A 21,866-nucleotide genomic window follows, 5' to 3' on the forward strand; every position below is an offset into this window, starting at 1 on the left:
GAAAAGGGAGTTTAGTTAATGGTGTAAGCATACTTGAAGACTCGGAACTTCTTAGCCTGAAGGAAAGGCTAGACCAAGAAAGTTGTACCAGAAGGACTCACCTGGTGCTTTGCTGGTTGAGGACCCTGGAACCATACTCATCCTCTATCAATATAGGTTCTCCACCATTCAAAGTAACGGTGGTCGTAGAATGATGACTATCAAACGATTGGTTGTTTGCTAACATACTGCTACTCCAGGTATCGTGAGTAGCCTGAAACGAGAACAAAATCCAACAGTTTTCAACATCGTTACACCACAAACAATTTGCTCACCTTGTAGTAACTCTCGTTCCTCAACTGGCTATTCTTATTATTACTATTACCGACCAATCGGTCTATCACAGGGTTCCAGTTGTGTATCTGGTTCATTTTGTGGTTCTGGGAGTTCTCTCTGCTGTGGACGTAAGGGTTATAAATCACAGTGTTGGTGGAACCGCTGCTGGTTCCCGAATTGTTTTTCGAGGGGTCGCTGCTGTCGCTCGACTGGTAGATCTCGGATCCTAGACAGAAGTAAAAGTTAATTCGTCGAATTAACAAAGTCAATCTTTAGTATTTCGATTGATATAATTGTTGGATGTATTTTTGGAAGCGAAAAGAGTTTAATCTGTGGTTATTCTCTTCACGATCAACTACCCTATTGGTGTACTCCAGGGTTCTATTCCTGGACCGTTAATTTTCGTAATAAAGTCGATTTGATGAATCAGGGACTTGTTAAGTATGGAATTATCTCTTAAGAAACCAAGAGAACCAAAAGTATTCTTGGTAGGCGATTCCTAAAGCTGCCCACAGACCTCCGTACCGGATTAAAACCACCAAACATCAAAAACTCACCTTCGCTCGAGTTCAGGAGGTTGGGGTTGCTCAAAGACGGCCCCACGGGGTAGTTCCTATTGGCCGGAGGCGGCGAAGAGGCCCTCCTGGCAATGGTCAGGGTGATGTTTCCGGGAACGGGTCCTTCCGTGTGCAGCATCGCCTTCCTAAGGGTCTCCATGGCGTCGGTGTTGGACTGTTGTAGGAGCGAGATGCCGTTCACGTTGAGCAGTTGGTCGTTTGTTTGCAGTCTTTTGTCTCTGGAGGCGGCGCCGCCGTTTATGACACTCTTGATGAAGATCCCCAGGTCCTGGTTGCCGCTGGTCTTGCCCTTGACGCTGATGCCAAGGCCGGCCTTCTCGGTGTCGTAGACGGGGATGTTGTAGGTTAGGACTTCCTTGTGCTTCCAAGGGAAGATCATGGAGTCGTCCAGTTTTTCTGGAGGCTATAAGGGTGGGTTTTTGTTAGAAGTTGTTCTAGAGGTCGATTTTTTTATGAAAATCCATGCTTAGAGGTGTAAAGTAGTGTCAGCTGGAGTCCATAAGTTTCTTAGAGGGGACAAGTGTGTTGCTTTGCAAAATTCAGCTTTCTGGATTACTTAAGGTGTTTGTTGCTAAGACGGTAGGTCTTGTCGACTGGTAGTGACTTTACTAACGTCTAAATTATTTATAGACACCTCTAAAGTTATATCTTTGAGCAGTAGACAAGACCTGCTGTCTTGGCAACAGAAGGCTGGATCATGCAAAACATATCTTTTAACTGGTTACTTCTCAAAAGTATCTTCAAACAGCTCTGTACCACACAGTTTGATGAGAAACTGTCCCTTCATCAGCTGATGGACCATTTACTGCTGACACAACTCTATTGCAAATAATTTCAAACCCTTCAAATAGGGCCTCCTTACAAGGTGAGCCAAAAAATACATATCAACGACCAATAACTGGCAGGCAATGAAAACTGAGATGAAACACATTGTTAGATGATTCCAGACCCCTTTAACATCGGATCAAACTTTAGCAAACACAATATTGATGAACACGTTCTGATCCAGGAATAATCTAACAACATTTTGGTCTTTGTTGGTGCGAAAATTAAAACAAACAGTAATGGATAAAAGCGATAGACAAAACTAAAGTAAAGCATCTAATTACATTGCACGATGTCGGTGTGTCCTGAAATTGGGACACTATTTTGGCTACAGTTCCCCCCCTTTCAGGAGTCCTATTTTGGAGGGCTTGAAGATGGCCCTGAGGCAAGGGAGGGATTGTTGGAGGTGAGTCGCTACTTCTACACGTCGAAGGGTCTACTGCATCCCCAGGCGACTTTTGTGCTTCAGACTCCTGTACAAGAAAGATCGGTGAAGGGGAACCAATACTATAATTCTCCATTCATTCATATAGGTTAAGGTTTTTCCGAATTTTTAGAGTTTTTGAGTTTAATAATGATGTTAAAGTGAACGGTGGTTTTTTGAAAGTGTGACTTGGTCTTCATCTTATCACGTAATGCCTTTTTTCGTGCCCGTTTTGGGGTCTCACTGGTTGTGCATCAAGCCAAATAGCTTGACATTTTAACCAACTACTTGACTTGAAAATCAAGCTCGTGAAAATTACATATTTGAGCTTGTCTTGACTTGATTTTAGATATTTATTCCTTGACTTGATATCAAGCTACTTGATATTACTTGAGCTTGATATGCACGCGTCGCACGGCATATATTTCTGCAATCTCGTGCGCGCTTAGACTAAATAAAGGGATTCCTCGAGCGCCGATAGACTGAAGCATTCGCCAGTGTGACTTTATTAGTAGTTTTCTCACATTTCTATGAAATCTATTGGTAGATTTTGGTAGTTTCAGAAATATCTTCCAAACTTGGCCAAAATGGCCAAGGATTTTTTATCAATGCCAGCATCTTCAGTTCCTGTTGAAAGACAATTTTCCAGAGCTGGCCTTACAGTTACAAAAACCCGCAATAGGTTAGGTGACAAATCTAAAGGATGCCTTGACTTGAGCTCGACTTGAAATCAAGTCAAGCTCAAGCCAAGTAGCTTGAAAATCAAGCCAAACCGAGAATCCCTAAACGTAATGGACATTCCTTTGTGCTTATTGGTTTTACAGAACAAAAATCTCAAAATATCTTGAGTTAACTGTCAAACGCAATGAGAAATGTTCAATGAAGGCATAACCGAGAAATAGCACTGCAAAAAAGGCACGAAAAAAGGCATATCATCATAAAGAGGATACAAATGTGTCATTTAAATTTGTCAAAACTGCTTCATTCGATTTCAAACTGAACTAAACGGTAGTTTTGACGCATAACGAGCGAAAATACACTAAGTAGTGCTTCTCTAGCTAGGAGTACCAAACACAAGTGCTTTAAAAAAAAAAATACAAAAATGGGAAAGTTTCCAGTACTTACAATTATCCTAGGAAGTTCGTTGTCAGTATCTACAACGTCTTCTTGCCTGGACACAACGATTCTAACCTTGCTACCGGGTGGTGCGTTCCTGAGAACAGCAACAGCCTCTGATTGACTCTTGCCAGTCATTTCAACACCGTTGACTTCCAGCAACCGGTCGCCAATCTTCAAACGGCCATCTTCCACAGCTGCTCCCTGTAAATTCTATTTCTTACTTTTTTCTGCCTCCGATAGAACAACAAAAGAATTCTAGCATTTATATACGAAGACAAATCGTCCTTGTGTACATATAAAAGGAAAATATGCGTATATAACTTGTATATTATACAGCCTCTGTGCGTCCATTCAAGTATGGTTAATAACTCCAAAAATATTGACTCGATCGAGTTGAAATTTGGTAGATTATTATTAGATTACAACACGAAGGCTTGTACAAAATTTGGTGGAGATTGCTCCTCTGGGTCTAGAAGATTTTCGTATTCTCCAACTTGAAACTTCTGCCCCGTTATGAGTGAATTCTTGTTTAGCTATAAAACCAAAAATTTTTACCTTAGGGATGATGTTCTTGATGTATATAGGACAATTCCCGCCAGCAGGGTTGTCTCTGGTCGTGATACTGAACCCCAATCCATGGGGACCTTTGGTAAGTTCTATCTCGATCTTCCTTCCGATCTTTCTGGTGTTTGCAGATAGCAAGGACTTCAGGTTTTTAGAACCAGCTGGGATCTTCTTGGTTGGCGACACTGTTGCGACCTTTGTGTTTGGTGTATCTACGAAGAAAAGCATGGTTAGAGATCAAGTGCCAAGGATTGATAAGAGGTTTTGAAGGGATAAATGCACAAACATTTACGTTTTGGTTCAAATTCCACCATTGAGGAGTCTTCTTGGAATTTTTTGCCCTTGGGTTGCTTCTTGAGTGCGTTCGACGTGTAGCCTTTCACAACTCTCAGTCTGAGTTCAGAAGATGTCAGGGATAGCTTAAACATATCTTGGACTCTGAAAAAAGAAATGAAATAACAATTATAAAATAAGGAACAACAAATATTAATTTGATGAGGAATATTTCCAATTTTGCTGTACAAAAGTAAAATAGTGATCCCTTAAGAGAACCTTGGGGTACACCTCGATATTAAATCATATCCCGAGGTTCATCTATTCAAAAGTTGTTGCTTACCGTTGAAAAGGCATATTTAACAAATTCTGTCCGTTAATCTCTATAATTCTATCGTTTATGGCCAGTCTACCATCCCTGTCTATCCTGCCTCCAGGTTCAATCCCTTGAACAAGAAGTCCCTTATCTTTTCCATAGATGTCGTAGTCGGGCACAACATGGATTCCCAGAGGACCAAGTTCGTTTCTTATAAGAATCAGTTCACTGAAAGGAAATTGGTATTTAACTATTTTTTTGCTTTGTTGCTAACTTCGTTTATTTTGATACTTTTTGTCTCTTAAGAAGTGATTTAGTTCGAAGTTTTATCAATTAAATACCTTGGTTCTGATGAAGGAGTCGGACTTGTAGCTATGTTTGCCTGACCAAGGGGTTCCTTTCTTTTGTGTTCTCTTGGAAGTGATGTACTCGTATGGACTCTAGCCTTGGCCCTATCTGCTGCATCTGCCCATCTGAATCTAGAAAAAAATCGGTATAGTGGTAGAGAAACATGTTGCTATGGTATCAAAGTTCGAATATGGAAACATCTTCAACCGTCTTAAAGAGCAACCATAACGAGTTGGAGCTACCTTCAAAGACAGAAAGTTTCGATAAAATAATTGCAGATAGACAGTTTTAGGGGCATTATAATAGAAGGTATCTAATTCTTCAAGTGTGCATTTTAGGACGTACGTTACTAAGAAGTTTTTGTCATAATTCGACACAAATTATGAATAACTGTAGCCCAAGTACAGAGCCTTGCGGAACCCCGGAAGGTAGGGATTTTCGACCTTCTAATTAACATAAAAATCTTCTGTATCCTTACCCTGCTCCGTCCTCGAAGAACTGCATAGACAGCCTGTTGCTGCCGTCCCTCTGGATTCTTCTGAAGCCGGGGGCGTCATCTTCGTCCACGTAGCCGCCGATGTAACCGAGAGAGGGCGGGGGATCGGATATCAAGGGAGCGGCGCTCCACCTCTTGGTGTTGTCGGCGGAGGGCAGTGGCGGGCCTGGGGGTAGTTGGTTTAGGGCGGGCTCGCTGCCCCTACGCACCTGGAGCGATCCTATTGGCACCCCGTTGGCGATCTGTTCCCCTGTCACCTCGATGTCCGTTTGGGGGTAGGAGGTTCCATATTTGTCACCGTCCTATTTTGGGAACAAACGATAAACTTGAATTTCAACAATTTTTTAGTGGAGTAAATGGCGTCATCTATCATTTAACATTTCAAATGTTAGAAGTTACCAAGAGAAGACGATATGGGATATAAGAAATGTAATAGAAACATTCCAGAAAATTCGGAAGACTTTCAACAAAGAAGATGAGTTTACGTTTGTTTGTTGTCTGAGATAAATCTATTTCTGGCTAAAATTAACTTCATTACTGAAGAATTTGATAGTGGGTTCATATTCACCAAATGAAAGAAAAATAGTGATTCCTAATGAGAACCTTGGGGTACACCACGAACTCGTTACCCCGAGTTTTTTTTTTCAAGTTGTTGCTTACCGTTGAAAAGGCATATTCCACAAATTATGTCTGTTAATATCTTTAATTCTATACTTTAACCGTTTCAGACTTTCGCCAAAACAGAGTTTAAATATGTTTGTTGTTTTAGTACTAACTCTTTAAATGTTTATGTATCCTTTTCTCGAAGAAGACAATCTATACAAAGTTAACTTATAATCTCTCAGATTTGTTATCTAAATAATTTCATTTTTATCATTTCATTATAGCTTGTTTATAGTTCTTTTTTATTTCGGATTGGTCATACTCACGTGAAAAATGTCGGGACTCCCCGTGCCAACTGAACTTCCACTGGCTCCATCTCCACCACCATGGTGAGGCCCATCGCCATCTTCAAAACTGGCGAGGATCTGCTCCCTATCGTCAACAACGTCACAAAGTTTGTCGTCTGGGTCTAAGATGCCTCCACCTTGAGTTTGTAGATTGTGGACCGATACCCATGACGCTGAACCCTGAAACAATTGAAAAAACAAGATTAAACAACGTCACACTAGAGGAAACATCTTCAAAAACAGTTCTGTCGGCGAATGCCAAAATTCAAAATATTTGTTCACTAGTATTCACTTCGAAGATTGAAAATAATATATTTTTCAGGTTAGGTTAGGTTAGGATAAGTAAAGAACGTTGATGCTTGTATTTTTGAAATAATATGGTAGGGAAAATGTTGTAAGAAACTAAAATGAGTTGGCCTTATGTTATTTCCAAATTTGAAACACTGAACCAGATGAAATAACTATCTTTTACATCTTAGATTATCTTCTTGGAATTTGTCTTTGTTCTTCTTATACATCTTCGATGTTTTAGCTATTCTGCCTCTCTCATATATCCTCAACGTGCTTCATATATTCATCACATAGGTTTTGAAGAAGTATAATTCAATTTTATGTTGATGTGTTTGCTGGTGATTTGGTGTCCTTATTGAATGTTTGTTTGCTGATATTATCATCTTTCTATTGGTTTTAAAGATCTTATTACAATATAATAAACTCAAATCAAAACCAAACAGTTAATAACGTACACAAGATCGAGAAAAGATGCAACCAATCAATTTTATGCTATGAAAAAGGTTCATCCCCCTACATCATTAACTACAATAATTTCAGTAAGCCAACTTTGATTCATTAGCATTCAATTAGAAGCGCTCTCTTGATTGTTTTCAATAATACACGAGCGCTCTGACTTTCTTTCTACTTGAAGCGCACAAGCACGAACCACCAACATCTCAGCCTAAAAAAAAAAAAAAAACATAAAGATTCGGAACAAGTTCCCATCTCTAATTATTTCCAGAAGAATTCACCGACGTGAGTTAGTTGTCTCCAGGTCTCTAGATATACACCTGAGACTCGACTCATATCCTGTCGGTTGTCTTTCAAGGACGTACCTAGCAGACCTTAAAGTACGTAGCCTCCTATGAGCTGCACCTCGAAGCGTGAAATTAATTTTGCTCAAACGAAATTAGGACTGAAGCGTACTAATTTTACCTTAAAATGGTGCCTTTCTTGGTCCGACTGACAGTGCCTGAAATGGTGGCGAAATAGGCATGGTTACGTGCCTTTTTTGGTGACTGTTTCATTCGAAAGAAGACAATAATATCTACTTTTTATAGCAAAGTTATATAAACTCCTTTATATATTGATATTATAGAGTATCTAATATATTGATATTATAGAGTATCTAATCTAAATAGAGTGAGTAAACGCAATTTTTACATGTACCCAACATGGTTAGATTACGTTGTCGGATTGTGATATATTTTCAAATCCACAATTTTACTATATCGTTATGAATTTATGTTATTTTGAATGAAATATATTTATTTGAGTGATTCCCGATTAAATATGCAAATTTGAATATTTGGAATCCGATATTTTTCCTAATTGTCGAATTTATAATAAGCAGAATATTTATTATTTTCTGTATCTACCTGCTGAAATCCAAGGTTTGGCAACTTTTGCTCTCCTAGTGTCATCGGTTGTTTCTCGTCGTTTGGCGCGCTTAAAGTTTGTTTTCTGAATGTTTGATATATTTAGGTATTTATTTCAATATATTTTGAGTTAATATGAAACGTTGGTTCACTAAGGGATATAAGAAGTGCGTTCTTTGTGGAGAAACTCGCGAATTGACTAAAATATCTTATCACTGATATGTTTTCATTTCCGCGCGCTTCATGTCAAATTTGATAGTTCATGTTGGAGACAAAATTTGATTAGAAATGCTATGCGATGAAATATAAAATAACGAATCTAGCGAACAACTGTACGAACCACAGATTTTCAGTGATTAATTCCAACCTTCAACAAGAAATTCCTTTGAACGATCGCATTTCTATCAAGAATGCAAATTGCACATCTCATACCACGGTGCTGCTAATGGTTCGATTGTTAACAAGAAATTGCTTCTTGTACGCTTACTAGACAACGGATGAAATTGACCACAGCTGAGAATAATGAAAGTAGGCGAGCCAACAGATTTGTCCCGTTTATTTTCAATCCTATTGAATGAACTTCCAGAAGAGATTATGTGCGAAAACTAGAGATGATGCAACTCAAATTGAAGAAACTCAGCAGATGCCAGAAGACAGCTGATGAGGAGACGAATACTCTATTTCTTTCCCATGTCTATTTTTGATACAAACAGAGTACACGTGGAATACTAGATTAATAAAAGCAGAGAATATACAAGACATGAACGTTAAACTAAGTTAAGTTCGGCCATAGAACCTCAACCTCTTCATTCTCAATTCTTGTCCTTGCATTTATAGAAAATCATATATTATTATACAAATTATATAATAGTAAAGAAATGAATGTAATAAATATAGCAAAGTGATAGTATCAGATGAATAAGATAAACGTAAATAATTATACAAACAAAGCAAAATAATAAAAGTGAAGATATTTGGGTAGGCAACCCAAAAGACATATTGGAGAATTGTGAGTAATATACAATTCTCCAACAATAATATACATCCATAACGATATAGTAAAATCTCACAATTCGACAACGTAATCTAACCATGTTGGGGACATGTAAAAATTGTGTATTCTTCCTCTTCTATGTTCATTACTCAACCACTTTTTATCTGTTTTGCATGGCATAACTCAAATTAGAAATTACAACAGTAAATAGCAGCTTGTAATAATTTCATTTTACCGAAAATGTTAAAACTACTCATGAACAAAACTTAAGGATAACCTCATTCTAATAAAGTCAGGTATTGCAGCTCTGTAATAAGCTCTGAAACAAGCGTCACAAAAAAGTGTATATAGTGCCTAATACGTCAGAAATCAACCCAGAAATAGTCCTAGTGTGACTCACGAAAAAAGCCTAGTGTGACACGGGACTAACACGTCTCTAGAGGGTGCTGATAACACTCAATTCCAAGACGAGTACGTCCGATATAAATCAGGTCAACTAGATGGCCGTTTCCATCTCCATTCCCATATGGATATAATATCCGATTCGGACGGTCTTGCATAACGACACAATCGAGAGCCATATACCGATTAAAAAAAAAAAAGGAAAGTGACATATAGGGTCAGCAAACTCCGTCCGTACCACGTTCGGCAAAAGTGAAATCCTTTGAACTTGACCGTCGATTTTGAGCGATCTGCAAGGAGCGTATTGCCGGTGTTGGGACTTGTGACGAAACCTTGCCCAAAATGGATCTAGATCTAGAGTGAAAGTGACAGTCGAAGATCTAAGAGTGCCGTGCGAAGATTTATAGAGACGTGGTTCATCGAAGAGAAAGGTTCTGATTAAAATGAGAATTATTCATAATGAAATATGTATTTCCTAGGAAAAAAAGGCTTTCAAATTTGCACAGTTTTTCTAAATCATTGAAACATCAGCCAGTACTATTTGATTTGATGCATTGAAAGTATTTTTTCCGCTATTTCAATATTTGGAATCGAATCTTTTTGAAGATAGCTACCGAATGTTTTTTATCACTTTTTCAGAAGAAATTATATTTCTAATTACGTATCTGGAATTCTGGAAATAATTTTTCCTCTAAAACTAGACTCTTTAATGTAATTAGTCTTACAAAATATCACAAGAATCGGCTGACTCTTTTGAAACTCCTGTATTTCGAAAACGAGAGTCCTGATATGATTTGAATACCATATCATATCAGCAAATTTGAGTAGAATAGCGAAAAATAAAAGTAATGAGATGCTAAACCGAGAAAGATATGGTGAAAAATATTAACTTTCACAACATTTAACTAAATTATACTCATCTGAGAAGACCGAAAGATTGTCGAGTCAGTAAAAAGTCTAAACGTAGTCTATGTATCCGCTATCTGGTCTATTTAAATTATGAATTCAGTCATTCAAGGGAGGCGTTCTCGAAATCACCCAATAAAGTCTGCACCTCCTCATTACACTGCCCAGTTTATCCAATTAACTCCGTAATTATACAGGGCGTTGAAACAGGAACAAAAAGACACAAGTCGGCGGCGTACCTAATGCTGAGAACGTTAACCTGAACAGACTCGGAGAAGATTTAATCATGAATAAAACCATCGAGAGTTTATTTTGTTATAAACAGTCATTTTGAGGACAAAATATATAGTAGGTATATTGTAAAGAAATAAACTATATTTCAGAGATTGTTGAGATTGCGATTAGGGATTCACGGCTTGGCTTGATTTTCAAGCTACTTGGTTTGAGCTTGACTTGAAATCAACTCAAGTTCAAGCCAAATAGTTTTTCAATCTCAAGTCAAGTCAAGCATTTATTTATCAAGTACTTGAATCATATCGAGCTACTTGATGTTTAGCAGTTTTATTGTGTAGTGTCACATCAATGGAAAAAATGATGAAATGACAAGGAACTTATTGTATAAAAGAACCGAAAATATCATTTTTTTTGAATAAAACATAAATTAAATCACTATAAATTATAACAAAATGAAAAATAATGAAAAAATAAAGTTTGTTAATATTGAGGAACCTCCAGGCTTTGTTTGATTTCATAATTTTTCATCTAGTATCCAAGACACATGAGGCATCTTATAGATTTGTCGGCTAACCTATTGCGGGTTTTTGTAACTGCAAGAGCAGATCTGGAAAATTGTCTTTCAACAGAAGCTGAAGATGCCGGCGTTGATAAAAAACCTTGGTCAATTTGGCCAAGTTTTGAAAGACATTTCTGAAACTACCAAAATCTACCAATAGATTCCATATAAATGTATGAAAACTACTAATAAAGTCACACTGGCGAATCCTCCATTCTCTCGGCGCTCGAAGAATCCCCTTATTTATTCTAAGCGCGCACAAGATTGCAGAAAAATATGCCGTGCGACGCGTGCATATCAAGATCAAGTAACATCAAGTAGTTTGATATCGAATCAAGCAATAAATATCTAAAATCAAGTCAAGTCAGTATGTAATTTTTCACGAGCTTGATTTTCAAGTCAAGTAGTCGGTTAAAATATCCAGCTACTTGGCTTGATGAATCCCTAGAGTTAAATCACAAGATCTTATAAACATGTGTGTTGTTGGCCAATTGTGATAACTACAAGCTTTTCTTGCAAAAGTAAATTAGTATCTGAGATATTTTAGTTACACTATACAGTCATTTTTGAAAAGTATCTGAGATGCTTGCTGCTTTAAGCCAAAAAATAAAACAAATTAAGAAACCTAGTTACCATAAAGTGACTGAGATCAATTAAAACAAAATAAATCATACGTTGATTTAATTTTTCTACATTTTCAAATCCACTAAATTCATAAGGCAATAGCTGAGTTATGGAAATCACCGATCATTAAAGTCTTCCGAAGTTTTTATCCTATGTTTGCACCCAAACCTACGACACACATGTTTTTAACAAACCGGATCATTTTATATGTAGAGCGAAGCTGTTGAACCGTCGGACAAGTTCAAGGTCGGGTTTCCCAAAAGCCATCATTATCGATGAAAGTCATGTCGGGAATTCCCACTATGAGATCGATTCTACCTGGTCAAGATTCGTCTATATGAGATGAGTCACCTTTCTTTGTTTACGTCTTCACTCATCAACTAAGCCACACTTAGTGGTTAGTTTTGACATTCCAACGGTTATCTTTTCTTGAGTGGCTGTAACTTATAGGGTTTTAATCGTGGCGTTTCTTGGAATACCTACGAATTTTGACAGTTATGTATTCCATTGGAATTTTCACAGATATAATAAGTTATGAACACCCTTTAATTAAATCTTGTTATTAAATTGGAGAAAAACACCTGCTGTAAGGAGTTTTCAGTGCTCAGTCATTCATTCGGTATTGGATACCACAGAACTATGTATCATATGAGATACGAATACTTTGCATATATGTAAAAACCAAATTTCAACCTAGACAGGTCTAGTATTTTCCGATATCAAAATGAAACTTCTTATTGGAAAATCCAGGGTTTCTATATCTATATCCTTTTATTTTTTGCCTAAAAGTAGATAAAAAAAACTACACATATTATATTGTAACTAAAGTATCTTAGATACTTCACCTGTCAAGTTATGAATGATTAAAGTCCCATTTAATTTATGAAGGAATGGAAAAAGTAACTTGAGATAAGTTTTTCAATTACTATTTCAAAAGAATAACTAACTAGATACTTTTCAAAAGTCTCTACTACACCTTTGATTTTATTTGAGTAATTAAATATCTACTGTACTGATAACTTTTACGAATGCCTTCTTCAAAGTTACGTTATATGTCCCTGTAACGTACCTACTACGTTAAAACATCAATCCATAACGTTCTACCAGTAATGACTAATCTACAATTTCAAATGATGCTGTTACATATTACAAAATAGTTATTATCTCTGGCGTCATTTCAAGTGTCTGACCTGCAATTCGAGTCAGCAATTTAATTTGCAACACTCATTTCGCCGAAGTTATCTCAGATTTTGTCTGAATCGTTAAATTAACAGAAGAATGGTCTCAGCTAAAAGTAACGTGGACTTAATCATAATAATAATATCAAAAACCGAAGAATGTCTATTCATTTTCAACAAAAAAATTAGGCTGTTAGTGTTATCACTGTGTATTGGTTGACTACTGATAAATTAGATGCCGAATTTTAAATCTTACAAATTCAATTGAACAATGAAAATTATATATGTTTATATTATCACCTGTTTTCAGTCGATAAGAGAGAATTTTTAACGAAGAATAGTGTCAATTAAAAGATGGGTATAGACTTTATTATAACAATAATATTAGAAACTGAAGAATGTCTATTGATTTTCAATAAAAAAAATTAAGCCGGTATAGTGTTATTATTGTGTATTGGTACTAACTAATTATATTTCGAATTTTAAATCTTTTGACAGAAATAATGTGAATTATACAGGGTCTTTATAAATGATTGTAATATCGTAGCGGCCTTTGAAATATGCTTTTTACTAACATTGGCAACTATACCATATGATAAAATTTCGATATTGACAATAATAATTTGAATATTGTAAATTTTTATTGGAATTTTGTGAAATCTCTGGTTCCAAAACCTCGATAACTATTTATATTAAAAATATTTCAAAGGCAACTATAACATTAATCATTGAATAAAAATTCTATATTATATGTCAGCATAATACCATTTAGAATGACCTGTCTCAATCAATAAAGACATAAAAGAGAATTTTCATCGACTATATTGAAATGAAACTTAAAAATGTGTTCAAAAATGTATTGATAATTGGCACATCCAATGGTGATATTTATAAAACGGTCCAGTTTGAAGGCAATACAAAAAATTTTGATGAATAAAATATAAATATTTGATTGCTGATGAGAAAGTAGTACTTCTTGAAGTGAGAAAAGGTTTTATTGTCATGAACACATGCTTTCAAAACCTATGTATCAGTCGATTTCAGTATCGAAAGGTGAGAAGTTATACTTTCGAATACATACGAAAAATAATACATACACTAATCAAACAAATAAATAACAAATTGAAATTTCCCAAACCAAATATCGTAAATGAACCTTACATCGTCGTAATTTTCGTCCGATTCCAAAATGGTCTCTATATTGGCACTGTGTCTGTATATCCTCAACATTTCAAAGGTAGCACAATTCCAAATTTCATACCGTACGTCACAAAAGCAACGGGAACAACACAAAACTGAAATAGAATCCACGTATATGCCATACCTATCATCCGCTGCCACTGAACTGAACGCAAGAATTTCTACCTGAGCATTACAGATTTGAAAGTTGGAGAAAATGAGATGAAGATATACATTTTATATTTTTATAATTATATTTATGCAATTCGAACAGGCAATTGAAGAGAGAGATGGACCGACACGTGCTGGTGATTAATTGTTCAACGATTAATTTATTGCTAATAATCCAGGTTTATAGTTTGTTTCTGATTTTCTACTAGCGAGCGGTGGTGCCATCTGTATTTTAGAATCGGGGTTTTCTCGGAACTCATTGACAGATTTTATTGTCGAAGATAAATGGAAAGGTTCATTAATTTTACAAAGGGATTTTTGTTTCATAAAATTCCAGGTAACGTTTTATCAAAAACGTTTTGGAAATTTATACGTTATATCACGAACTTAATGGGTATAGCTATCAAAATATTTTGGATATGATTCTGTTTGGAAAATAAAAGAATGAATAATAATTAATGTACAATTTCCAGAAAATCAAGCTACAATTAAAAAAATAGTTGCTTAAATCAGCAAGAGGGTTTTAGAGAAAAAGAACTACAAACTTCCAAAATAGAACAAACAGAAAATAACGGGTGTTTTTTTTCGAGGTATATAACTTTAAGTGGGCATTACTGTTCAAGATGGCAACCGATTTAACAGCTGTCAAGTGATTTATTCTCAGTTTGGTTTGGCAATTCATCATGAATAGACTCACGCCTGAACAACGCTTGCAAATAGTGCAATTTCATTTCGAAAATAATGGTTCTGTGCGGAATACGTATCGCGCACTACGTCCATTTTATTTTGTTCAGCGATGAAGCGCACTTCTGGTTGAATGGCTACGTCAACAAACAAAACTGCCGCATTTGGAGTGAAGCTAATCCTCAAGTGTATGTCGAAACGTCGTTACATCCAGAAAAACTGACTGTTTGGTGCGCTTTATGGGCTGGTGGAATCATTGGTCCGTACTTCTTCAAAAACATTGATGGCCAGAACGTTACAGTCAATGGTGATCGGTATAAAGCCGTGATTACTAATTTTTTCATTCCTGAATTGAACAACCATGATGTCCAGGAGCTATGATTCCAACGAGACGGTGCAACATGTCACACAGCTCGTGCCACAATCGATTTATTGAAAGACACGTTTGGTGACCGCCTAATTTCACGTTTTGGACATGTGAATTGGCCTCCAAGATCTTGTGATTTAACACCGCTAGACTACTTTCTGTGGGGATATGTAAAGTCATTGGTCTATGCGGATAAGCCACAAACCCTTGACCATTTGGAAGACAACATTCGCCGTGTTATTGCCGATATACGGCCACAAATGTTGGAAAAAGTCATCGAAAATTGGACGTCCAGATTGGACTATATCCGAGCCAGCCGTGGCGGTCATATGCCAGAAATCATATTTAAAATGTAATGCCACAAGATTATCTTGCGGATAAATAAAATTCATGTCAATCGAATAATCCATCGTTGTTTTATTGCAATCTAAAGTTCTATAGCTCTAAAAAAAACACCCTATACTTGTTAGTTGATAGTATAACCACAATTAGAGACAAGAATGTCTAGAGTTTTTTTTTCACACTAATTTTATTGGAAAAATGAGAAAAATAAACAATAGTATTTAATTGTTAAACTATCACAGTCTTTTGGGTAGGTATAACTCTGCTTGGGAAATTTTTGAATGCTCATAATAATAATTTCAAGTGAAAAAAATAAAAATAACTCTTTGAGATAGCAGTATTCCAAACACTTTTAGAATAGTTTATTTTCGAGTAACATAAAAACTTTTATTATGGGAAATTGTTTCGTACGAACATTTGTCAAACAAAAACACTCCTGGTATTCTGTCATCACGTGACACTTAATCACCATATTCAACATTATCTGCTGCGAAAATCTCCTTGAACGAACGCTATCCCATTGCAATTAAACAATCAAAACGTGCTCGACAACGTTATTTCGTATGCAAATGAAAATTTGCAATACATCAGTTCTGTCTGTTCCCAAGCTTGGTTTCCTAGAGATCAATCTAAATTCTAGATTAACCATCCTAATGCTGGACCAGAAATTGGAAAGCCGCCTCTTCCGTTCTAAGGAAGAAGAAGAACAATCATCGAGACCATAGAAAAAAACACGGACGGAAGTTCTATGATCGAGTTAGGATCGCGATAATTCCTTTTACATCGTGATTTATCGTTTTGCAAAGCGAGCAAACTCTGCGCAATCCGAGTGGTTTTCTACACGCTCGGACGATCACAGAATTCTGTTCCATAAACCCAATTTATCTTGATCGCTAAGGCCTTTCGGTGACGCGTTATCTGTGCCATTAGATAAGTGGAGGCCGTAATGGAGGAAGAATGTAAAATACGCCCTGTCAATTGACAAGTAAAGAATGCCGCTCAATACCTGAAAATCCTCGAAATAGTAGAAGATACGTGTTTTTTTCAAGAGCACGTAACGTGGGTCCGAGTTTTTGTTGCTTGTTTTGTCACGAATTTGGATTCTTTGAACGGTCACGTGTTAAATTGCGGTGGTAATGTTGGTATCCTTCGTTTCGTAGAAAAATGGTTAAATTTGAGGATGAATTAGCTGGTTGAGTATGAGGATTTTGACGTTTTAGAAATTTCTTGTGGTAAAATTCATCATGATTCCTTGGAAATAGTTTTATTGTTATGAAGTGAGTATTTACTGAATTCTAAACTCTTACTGGTGATCTTATACTTCTAAGATCCTGGAAGCTACTGTCTCCATAGAGTATTGAGAAAAACAATTTGTTTTGCAACTTTCTGCATCTCAACAGGCTCATATTTTTTTTTTGTAAAATTCAGATATATCAGATTTCACTAAAATTTTGTGTGTTGTTAGAGTTGATCATAGTGTAATAAACATAAATAGAGGGAGTTTACGCTATTTTTACATGTATCCAACATGGTTAGATTACGTTGTCGGATTGTGATATATTTTCAAATCCTTAATTTCACTATATCGTTATGAATGTATGTTATATTGAATGAAATATATTTATTTGAGTGATTTCCGATTAAATATGCAAATTTGAATATTTGGAATCCGATATTCTTCCTAATTGTTGAATTTATGATAAGCAGAATATTTATTATTTTCTGTATCTACCTGCTGAAATCCAAGATTTGGCAACTTTTGCTCTCCTAGTGTCATCGATTGTTTCACGTCGTTTGGCGCGCTTGAAGTTTGTTTTCTGAATTTCTGATATATTTAGGGATTTATTTCAATATATTTTGAGTTAATTTGAAACGTTGATTCACTATGGGACATAAGAAGTGCGTTCTTTGTGGAAAAACTCGCGAATTGAGTGAAATATCGTATCACTGATATGTTTTCATTTTCGCGCGTTTCATGTCAAATTTGATAGTTGACGTTGGGGACAAAATTCGCTTACTGAAAATGATATATGCTCCCTCTATCTATGTTTATTACTTTGAGGAGTTGGTGGATAAAGTGAATTTCACACTAAAAAATTCAATCAAATTTTTCTGAACCATAGAATATCTGTCTACTGACTATTACACGAATGTGAACAAGAGCGCGAAAGCTCCCGAATCCTTATTTTACTACAGACTTTCTGTCATTTTTTCACCAAAAAACGTCGATGGAAATATATGCTCATTCTCGTGTATAAAGTTCTTACCGACTGATGGCACTTTTCGCTAGAGCTTCTCTGACTGCTCGGTCTGGTGATGGATATCCTAGTGGTGGACCTTCCGCAGAGGTTCCTCTGCAACTTTTCTACGTTGTAGGTGTGCCGCCATCCAAACAGTTGCACAAGCTTTTCCGCCACCTCTGTGCATTTTGGACCAGCGTTGATCGTCTGACATGCGTCGAACATTTCACATCACAGCGCTGAAGATGATCGAAGGATAAGTTGCGAAACTTTTGGATTGCGCTGTGTTCGGATTGCGAGCTCTGTATGTATAGTCGGCGAAAATTGCATTTTCAAACGAATCTACATAATATATTTTCCGAAGAAAAATCGTATTTAAACTATTGAATTCGGACATATGCAACTTTAGAATGTGAAAATCCCAGAATAAAATTATAATTTTAATCTTCTTTCCAATGCCGAACAATTTTTCTGATCAAATTGTAGTCCCACCCTATTCTATGATCAGTAACTTACATAATATATGTCAAACTGACCTACCTAACCTATGATCTGCAACTTGACATCAATACGCTCTGTTAGTGTGACGTCACACACCGCCATTTTAGTTCTCCTGTCAGTGTTCGGAATCCAAACAAATAAATTATCATTCAAATTAGTACGGTGTCGTTGAAGGAATTGGCTTATTTTGATAAATAAGAGTATTTGAGGAACGATTTCAGTATTAATTGATAGACAGAAGGAACGAGGTTAATACCAGTAAGTTTGAATCCTGCATCAATCCCCAGATTTTGTAAAAAGCCGTGTTTATTAGTTGAACTTCAAGTTCGAACTTACCGGCATTAATCTTGTGCCTTCTGTCTATCAATTAATGGTAAAATCGTTCCTTGAATAATCTTATTTATCAAAATAAGCCAATTTCTTCAACGACAACGTACTAATTTGAATGACAATTTGTTTGTTTGGATTCCGAACACTGACAGGAGAACTAAAATGGCGGTGTGTGACGTCATCACTAATAGAGCGTATTACTTGTCAAATTGTTGTCCCATCCTATTCTATGATCAGTAACTATATGCCAAACTGACCTACCTAACCTATAATCTGCAACTCGACATTAATTGTCAAAGTCCGATAACCCTTAAAAATGTACATATATCCTGACGTCAGATGATATTTTTTTTTGGATATTTTGGATGTGAATCCTACAAATCAAAGAAACCAAGAGACAAACATAAGAACTAGTAGGTATAGGAGATTGAGGCTTCAAGTCGAAACCAAGCAAAAGATTACTGAGATTCTAAGATTTTTAATCGTAGTCTGAGATGACTAGATTGAAACTCATTAAAATTCATTGAGAACGCTTCATTTCAACGCCGACTCAAAATCTACCACCTTGAAACCTCTGAAGATGACTACCGAAAAATATAGATGAAACGTCAGGTCAAAAACCAACTAGATTACTATTGAAAATCTGGCTGTGAAAGACTTCATCATTATAAAGGGTTCTTCAATAAGTATTATACAATTTAAAATGGTTTTGATGGCAACACTGTGTTCTATTTCTTGACATTTCTTATGTCATTTATGTTCAGTAGATGTCATTTAATCATCGAAATTGTCAAATAGTTTCATCAAAATCAGTGTTTATTTGTAAATACTGAGATAAATTCAATGAATATTCCTGGACAATATAATTCACTTAAGAGACACACTATATGTCGCATTGTTGACAAATCTGTTAGCTGTATAACTTTCAAATTTGTCGACAATACGACGAATACCGAGTTGATTAAATAAATAATGTAGTCCATGAATTCTTCGTAAATTTCTCTCAGTATTCGAGCACTGAATTTGATAAAACAATTCAACAATCGACAACATAACCTATTAAACACAAATGACATTAGAAATGTCAAAGAATAGACAATGTTGCCATTATAACATAACCATTTCAAATTGCATCATTCATATCGGACAATCTTCTACAAAGCAAGATAAGACCAACATTGACATAATCTTCACTATGGATGTCAGCAACCGGCAATTTCAGGGACGCCAATCGTCGGAATAAAAATCCCTACAGCCTCCGGATTGGAATTACGGCTCCATCATTCCAATCGAGTGAAAGGTCCAGTTATTTCCCAGGTTTATAGACTCTCTGGATAGTCTCGCGTATTTTAAAACAAAACGCATTCCTGCATCAGTGTAATACCGTTGGACTGTGAGCGTTTTTTTTTTTAAAGAGATGAATCGCAATACTCCGCCATTGTGACCAGACAATGTTGCAAATCTGCATTTCAGCTTGTGAGGTGTGCGCTCGTGCGTAACTTCATTAGTGGATGGAAGTGCGTGCAGGGAGAGAATATCTGATGATCCGGTGCACAATTGGATGTATTGTGTCGGGTCACGTATAAGTTGGCCACCTCGAACACCCGATTTTATACCAATTGAGCACGTTAAAAAAAAAGTAAAGATTCGAATCATTTTAGTAATTTCTACAAAAAATGTTGGTTCTGTTCGCCCTTATGTATATGGACATGATTGTTAATCAGTATTATTTAATTATGTTTCTTCTCAATAGATAAATAGAGTGATTATTCAGATAATATCTCAAATAATCATAAATCGATCATAAAACCAAAGAAACTAAAATACTCATTTCTCTGGCGTACTTTGGTGATATAAGTGAAAAAGTAGCTACTAGACATACAGAGTAAACCTGAATATTGGAAAAGATTAAATCCCAAAACACAAATAAATCGTTTATAAGTTAACATAGGTAGTCAACTTGCAATATAAAATTCATAGGACAGACAGGAGGTTCAGTCGAAACCAGTTTCAACGAACATCATATAAATTTTATCAAAAATAAGCGATACCTCATATTTGCAACATATTGCATTGATGAAGATCATCCTTTCCACACAATTGACAACATGTGGAATCAAAAGACAGGACAATCAACTATTCAGAATGCATTTAAATTGATAAGCTAGCGAAGAGAAATAGTTTCGAAATTATGAATGAACAAAATTCCAAAATATTCAACACGTTCAAATAATATTTGAAAATCTAGGCATTTGCATTAAGGTCGAAAATGTTTTCTACTTTACCAAATTTTATAGCCCTTTTTTCTTTGCTTCTTATCAACTTTTTGTACCTGAATTCATATATTTATTTGTTGCGTAATTTGTTCAGTAACTAAAGATGACATAGAAATTAGTTTGAAACTGCGCGGTGACAATGTGATCCCCAAGTTGTTGATAATCATTGGTAGTGGTAGTAAAAAGTAGTAGTAGAAAGTATAAAACTTGGTTCAATCTTATTTGATCGGTAAATATGGAAATCAGCTTAATTGATTCAAGCAAATCTAGGTTCTACTATTAAAAGATGACTGAGTGTGACAAGGAAGCAAATCGTCGGCTAAGAGTGTAAATCTGCTATGTCCATAATGAACAATTTTACAGGAGACCAAAAAAACCGTACAGTACAGTGTTATAATAATAATAATAAAAGAGTTTATTCATGAAAATACATTCAATAAACTCCATTGAATGTATTTTCATGAATAAACTCTCTTATTATTATTATTATAACACTGTACTGTACGGTTTTGTTGGTCTCCTGTAAAATTGTTCATTATGGACATAGCAGATTTACACTCTTAGCCGACGAAATGGAATTTTTTTTTTGAATTATGGATAAAGGAAATTTTGTACCAAGTATTTTGGGATCCGATCATATGATTATTGTCAGTATTTTTGATGGTTGAAGGAATTTTTATATTGGATCTTTCCCCAGATGTCTACTTCAAATGAGAAAACGAATCAAAGCTAACTCTTTCCCAACAAATATAGTTCTGATATAAATATAACATTTCCTGATCGAATGATAAATTCCTTGACTTTAATCGATTATTTATTTATTCTCATTATCATTAGTGAAAGTAGAAATGTTCAATATTCAAAAGACATAAATTACGAATAGGTATAAACGAATGCATAGAAATGAATAATTTTTTTTTCAAAGGTTACACAAAGTTTATACGTTGACCGTTACGTTTGGTTTAAAACTCGAGTACAATCAACACTGTGCCAGATTCTCCCGAATGCGAGGTAAAAGT

The 21,866-nt window shown here is 35.8% G+C and overlaps 1 protein-coding gene across 15 annotated transcripts in view; it reads right to left on the bottom strand.

Annotated features, from left to right (window-relative positions):
- The window catches only part of LOC123681242 (partitioning defective 3 homolog), a 79,533-nt gene that overhangs the window by 11,262 nt on the left and 46,405 nt on the right, over positions 1-21,866 (bottom strand). For 3 of the 15 annotated variants that reach the window (XM_045619513.1, XM_045619516.1, XM_045619508.1), the window contains exons 2-13: positions 17,768-17,979; positions 6,188-6,388; positions 5,241-5,560; positions 4,756-4,893; positions 4,442-4,642; positions 4,112-4,263; positions 3,817-4,037; positions 3,268-3,471; positions 2,003-2,191; positions 873-1,296; positions 315-541; positions 102-253 (exon numbers count right to left, since the gene is read on the bottom strand). In XM_045619513.1, the coding sequence (XP_045475469.1) occupies positions 102-253; positions 315-541; positions 873-1,296; positions 2,003-2,191; positions 3,268-3,471; positions 3,817-4,037; positions 4,112-4,263; positions 4,442-4,642; positions 4,756-4,893; positions 5,241-5,560; positions 6,188-6,388; positions 17,768-17,965 (2,627 nt within the window). In that variant the 5' untranslated portion in view covers positions 17,966-17,979. Of the gene's footprint in view, positions 1-101; positions 254-314; positions 542-872; positions 1,297-2,002; positions 2,192-3,267; positions 3,472-3,816; positions 4,038-4,111; positions 4,264-4,441; positions 4,643-4,755; positions 4,894-5,240; positions 5,561-6,187; positions 6,389-13,918; positions 14,266-17,767; positions 17,980-21,866 lie in introns of those variants that run through there. The other 12 variants (XM_045619518.1, XM_045619512.1, XM_045619517.1 and 9 more) reach the window with 8 other exon arrangements.

The sequence above is a fragment of the Harmonia axyridis genome, chromosome 5 (assembly GCF_914767665.1).
Source record: "Harmonia axyridis chromosome 5, icHarAxyr1.1, whole genome shotgun sequence".
Classification (NCBI taxonomy): domain Eukaryota; kingdom Metazoa; phylum Arthropoda; class Insecta; order Coleoptera; family Coccinellidae; genus Harmonia; species Harmonia axyridis.